This window comes from Anoplophora glabripennis, unplaced genomic scaffold (assembly GCF_000390285.2).
Source record: "Anoplophora glabripennis isolate ALB-LARVAE unplaced genomic scaffold, Agla_2.0 scaffold1, whole genome shotgun sequence".
NCBI classification, from domain to species: Eukaryota; Metazoa; Arthropoda; class Insecta; order Coleoptera; family Cerambycidae; genus Anoplophora; species Anoplophora glabripennis.
The window spans coordinates 1,192,210-1,198,209 of record NW_019417028.1 but is presented as its reverse complement, the minus strand read 5'-3'; the positions used below and the strand labels follow the sequence as shown (position 1 = coordinate 1,198,209).

Sequence of the window (6,000 nt, the reverse complement as noted above, 5' to 3'; positions counted from 1 at the left end):
AAAAAAGCGCCTGAAAATTTGTCGGACAAGGTATGGACTACGTTTTTTAGGCAATTTTTAGTAAGTTAAAATGAAAATTGGGTGTTTTGTAATCGGAAAACCATACCGCGCTAGAGCGACATGTTGGAGATGTCGGACTCGACAATTGCGCCCTCTATTTTGTCGGACAACCCAATTTGCTTCTTATTTAACACATTTACTTTTAATTGAAATAAAAAATTTGAGTGTTGTAATCACAAAAGAGAACCCGCCCAGAACGACAGGTTTAAGTACTTGCAGTGCGGAAAAGCGCCCTTCCCATATTCTAAAAATTTTACAGCGTGGTAGACTCGTTAAAACGAAGCGATCCAGACCGTTTTCATGACTTTTGTAATCAGTTCGAAAAAAGGTCGCTGACTTGGGAACTACATGTCGTTCTGATGAGTTATACAGACTTACTTTGAACAACGTCAATTTCAAAAATTTCGATAACATTATTGTGGTTACAATTCCAGATTCTAAAAATGGTATATCACCTACGTTTACAATTACTTCTCGTCTGGGTTCCGCTTCTCACCTAGAAATTCTCAAGAAATATATCAAGATTAGATTGGAAATTAAAACAGAAATTTCACGCTTTCTTATGCGCTATCAAGCAGGTAGATGTTACAATCAACCAGTCGGCAAAAATACCCTTTCTATGATTCTTCATAAGATTGTACAGTTTTTGAAACTAGAACATCCTGAAACATATACAGGCGATTCATTCCGAAGAACATCGGTAACATTACTGGCTAATATAGGAGTTGATGTATTAGCAATCAAGAGACATAGTGAGTGGAAATCAGTCACAATTGCAGAAAGTTATGTTGCTGACAGTTTAAGTAACAAAAATGAAATAGCCAACGCCAACAGGATTTTTTACAATGACACTACAACTCCAGGTTCTAGTAGTACGTCGCATCATGCTGTTTTAATGGATCAGTCAGATAATATTGAGCCTGTGGTGACTGAAATGGAGCGGTCAAATCAATTTGAGAAAAATGTGACAATTAGTAAACGCGAGGGGAATAATTATCCAGATTTTATAAATGTTACTAAATGTAATAACTGTACAATTATTATAAATATTCATTCATAATAATTAATAAAATGAAATGTTCATCAAATATTTCTATGTATTAATAGTCTATTTACTATAGTGGGAGTAGATAAAATACTAATAAACAAAGTAACCTAAAACACATCACACATAAACAATTTTAAACAATATAAAAATAAAGATTGCCGCATTATCTATACTACATAATTTATTTGCTTTTACCTAACAGAAATATTTATTTTATTAGATACATGAAATTACAGTAATAAAAGAACATTTCGCGAGATCGTGCTCAAAGCGTTCATATGCAAAACTGCGCAAATCATGTAAGTAGAACAAATTCCAGGTACCATTTCAGTTCGTCCGCTGCATTTATTGTTAAAATTAGTAACGGTAAAAATGTGGAACGGAACAGAGTTTATAGGAAGTCATGGATTATATACTACACAATTAGACAGGCTAAATCAACACATAATCATAGATTTAACATTAGTTACACGTATCCTGCCAAGAACTGGAAACAGAAATTACTGATACGTTTTAATGAGTTGTTCTGTAACATGTTTGTAGCCAACTTATACAAAATTTTTGAGGTTTATGAAAAAGTGCTACTACCGTTCTGGCTTCTTCTTTATCTTAGTGATATGGTACTTAATAGAAGGAATTGGTAAAAGTCCTCGCTTTGAAAAATACTGCGGAGTGTGTAGGGAAAATCCGATTCAAAATAGCGGAGCACAGACTGATGTTATTTAAGAAAACAACCCCAGCCGTAAATTTGAAACACCTGACTTGACGGGGCCGTGCGACAAGGTGGACTAGAACAACTTGCGAGTCTGTCAGGGCGTTAGGACCTCGCGCTTACGAGATTAATGCCCCTCGTTAGGATCCTTGCGCGATAAGAAAGGAATATTCAGTAAGAGGAACTGCGGGTACAGGACAAAAGGATAATCTATTTATCGAATAAGAGGGTAGAACAATGGGATAGGAGTTGCTGCAGAGCTCTCTGAAGAACCAACTCATGGGGAAACGGGAGGGGTAGTTAATAAATTGTTTAATCATATTTTAGCCCATTACAAAATATATTCAGAGAAAATGGCTTTACTATATGTATTATAGATATAATTATGCTTTTAACGGGTAAAATACAGTGTGTCCCCGGATAGAGTAACGCACTCCTGATTTTTCGAGAAAAAGTTATGCTTGATAAAAAGTTTTGCTTATCTTGGGAAGCCATGGGCAGTAATCAAATATGTAAAAAACCACAGGGCGTCCAAAAAATTTCAAAATGTGAAATTTGCCCTAAGCGAAGTGCCTTAAAGTTTTGGTTTCGTTTTTTCGTCAATAAATGCTTAAATGCGGGATTTAGTCAGAAAAGAACAATAATCACATTTTGCAAATAAGAAGCGATTTTTAACTTCTTACTTAAAGCAGACAGAAATTGTAAAAAATGAGTAAACTTTTATTTTAAATTTAATATAATATAAAAATTGCTTGGTAGAACAATTTCCGGGCGGGTTGCCACGTCGTCGGTTTAGGCCTCTTGACGTTTCGAAAGACATATCGCTCTCTTCCTCAGATGCATATAACCTCAGAAATAATAAATTAGAACGGGAATTAACAACAACAACGAAGCAAGTCCTATTCAACTTGTAAACCTCCAAGTAATACACATTTTGCTAATCTTTTTCTAAATTCTTTATACCCAGACGAGATCATTTCTTCGTTTATGGTGGCAACAGCTTCCCGAATTTTTTGCTTAATTAAATCAATGTTATCGTTAAAATCGTTTGAATACACTTTTTGCTTTAGGTATCTCCATAAGAAATAATCTAATGGGGACAAGTCAGGTGCCTGTGCAGGCCAAGGTATTGTTCCATAACGTTCGATCCACTTGTTCGGGAGGTGAACGTCAAGCCAGTTTCTCACTAGATATGAGGAATGTGCAGGGCATCCATCTTGTTGAAATATTAGTTTTCTTCTGAACTCTAAATTTTCGCTATCTAGTTCTGTCAAAACAAAATTATTATTTACTTTTTAAAATTTTTGACTTAGTTATCAATAAAAAATTTGGATTATATTTAGCTCAGTATCTACAATTTTGAGAAGAAACCACCCATTAGTTATTAATCTGTTTTCAATCAGTTTCTCGCCAATTGTTAAACAAAAGTCCAAATGACAACCATCATCTCCATCAAGCAATTTATGATTAAACACTGGTTTGAATGGATAGATTTTGTTGTATCTATACTAAAATTCTTTGAATATGAGATCTGCTAATATCTACGTTTTCTGACCTTTTCCTAAGTGACATCTTTGGATTGTCTTGTAGTCCATAACTACAACAGCAGCACCATCGTTATCATTGTATTACTTTTTTATCTTTTTAATATTCTTTACATCGCCAGTGGTATCGAATTTTATAATTAGCTTGCGAACTACTCTACAAGTTACAGTTACATTTGGATACTGTTCATTAAAAATTTGTCATTGCATATCGATATATTATATTATCGATATTATAACATTTCACAAGATAAATTCGTTGCTTCATTATTAATACAAATTATTCGGTGGACAGTTAATAAAAATAAATATGTTGACTTTAACATTGATTAGTTTACAAGAGTGTAGCACCCTGTCCGGGTACACACTGTATATCATGAAGTAGTTGAAGAACTCTTAGTAGGTACTTTGTATACAATATTTTTTCTACTATCTCGACTGTGTTTCCCATTACATTTTTTTTAGAAAACTGAGATCTTATATCTTCGATCAGTATAATAACCTCAATGAAGAAATATGAAACTTGGTGTACCTCAAGGATCCATATTAGGTCCTATTATTTTTCTAAGATACACAAATGATTTACCTGTTTGTGAACTAAATAGCTATTCCATTTTATGTGCTGATGATGCTGTCCCAGTTAATTATGAGAACATACAATCTCTCTTCCAAAACAAATGCGAACAAAAGAATATTTTGAGAATTGGTTTAGTACAAATTCTTCAGCAACAGTTAACTATATTAGGTTAAACAGTATATATTTTTTTTTAACTTATTTGACCAAGTCGAAACAAATTCAATTACGAGTAAGCATTTTTAAACTCGCTCAGTAATATAAGTAAGCATCAAGTTTAGTCGATTTCTTATTTTAAAATTAATAATATCGCAATGCTACCGAGATCTGTTATGTACCTTTGACTGCGCTTTGTAATTTTTAATTCAGCTTCACGAGTTCGATGAACTAGTTACTTATATAATTTATTTTATTGCCTTTTCTAACAAGTTACTTGATAATCCTATTTTGCGGTCAAGTCCTTGTAACGTTGTGCTGTTAGTAAATAAATAATTGTTTCAATAAACTTATCGCAATTCTTTTGTTCCTCGTTTTGTTAAATAAGCAGCAGATAATCACCGCCATATAATGTCGAAACAGCAGTTCAAATCCATATTAGAAACAACAGTTTTTGGTTTAACATACAGGGTGGTTCACAAATGGTGACCAAAACCGTTTTTTAAGTTTTACTCGAAAATCAGTCTTTTTTTGAAAAACATAAGAGAGAATTAATTTGTAGAAAATTGAAAGACGAATCCGAAAATATCATGGTTGTTACCGTAAAACAGTGGCGTACTATTTTATTTAAAAAAATATGCCACTGGAGCATGTAAATTTTAGGAAAAGCCCTCAGATTTTGGATAGTTTTACATAAATACATGTACCCAATTTCAAATTATTTCACTTACTAATTTTTAAATTATTTAAAGGATTTAAAATATTTTTTGAAGTTTAACACCTTTTATCTTGTTAACGAAGCGTCCTAGATAAAAACTTTATAGGAAAGACTCACCTTAAAATTCACCAAAGAATACGAGGTTTCATTTTTGGTCACCATTTGTGAATCACCCTGTATACTAACTATGAATTCATTTAATATTTAAATAAAAAAATACAATTTTCCAATAATTTTCAAAATATAAATATTTTCAGTTTGATTCACATAATTTGTACAAAATTATTATTATTATAAAATCTCTTACCTCTGATTTCGTTCTGGCTTTTCTACCTAATACTGGTGACTGGAAATTGACCGGTCGGAATTCTTTTCTTTCAACTGTGGGACTGGAATTTGTGCTCCTGGGTGTCCATACTGGTGGAATGGCTTCATCTTGGACTATCTTCTGATCCTCTCCGTCTCTGTTCTGCGTATCGTTAGCGAAGGTATCCTGACGTTGTCCAGGAGCCCATATACCTATTTTAAAAAAGGGAGTTTAGAAGTGCAAGTGTTTTGAGTATAAGTATTGAAAAATATTAGTTTATGTACAAATTTTATTGGTTATAAAACAACACAATGGAGATGCATTTATTTTGAAGCATTCCAAAATATTTAGCTTATAATAAAACGAGTAATCAGAATATAAAGTTCATATACGACCTTTAGAAATGAGGAAGTACAGTGCAATTAACAATAAGAACTGAAATGAACATCAACGCGGAGCTAGGGGCTCTGATAGCGGGTCAGGTCACCACAGAGTCTAGCCCGAGAACAACGAGGGAGAGTCAAAGTAAAAAAAAAACAGTTTACATATAGGGAATTTTCTGATACAAAACATGTACAAGAAAACACAGTATGAATATTAAATTAGGATGTATTTAAATAGAGGGGTATAAATATGCCAGATAATTTGTGATCAAAATATGTTAATTGAGTCAACTAAATGCCACTAAAGTTTCATTAATCTACCTCAAATATCTTTCGAGATATTGCTTTGAAGCGGAAATGTCATGCCTAATGTCAAAATTCTTATGTCACCTCAAAGAAATTAATATTTGGAAAAAGGGAGAATTTAATAAATAGACTTATTTCGGGTACCTATAAAGAAGGGATGATCAACAACATAATATCTCTGATCTGATGACT

General features: G+C 32.9%; 1 protein-coding gene across 1 annotated transcript in view; it reads right to left on the bottom strand.

The window, feature by feature from the left end:
• LOC108911220 overlaps positions 1–6,000 on the bottom strand; it is a gene marked incomplete in the record, with an annotated part of 172,117 nt that overhangs the window by 67,994 nt on the left and 98,123 nt on the right. The window contains 1 exon segment of the mRNA XM_023455849.1: positions 5,120–5,331. Within this exon segment, the coding sequence (XP_023311617.1) occupies positions 5,120–5,331 (212 nt within the window).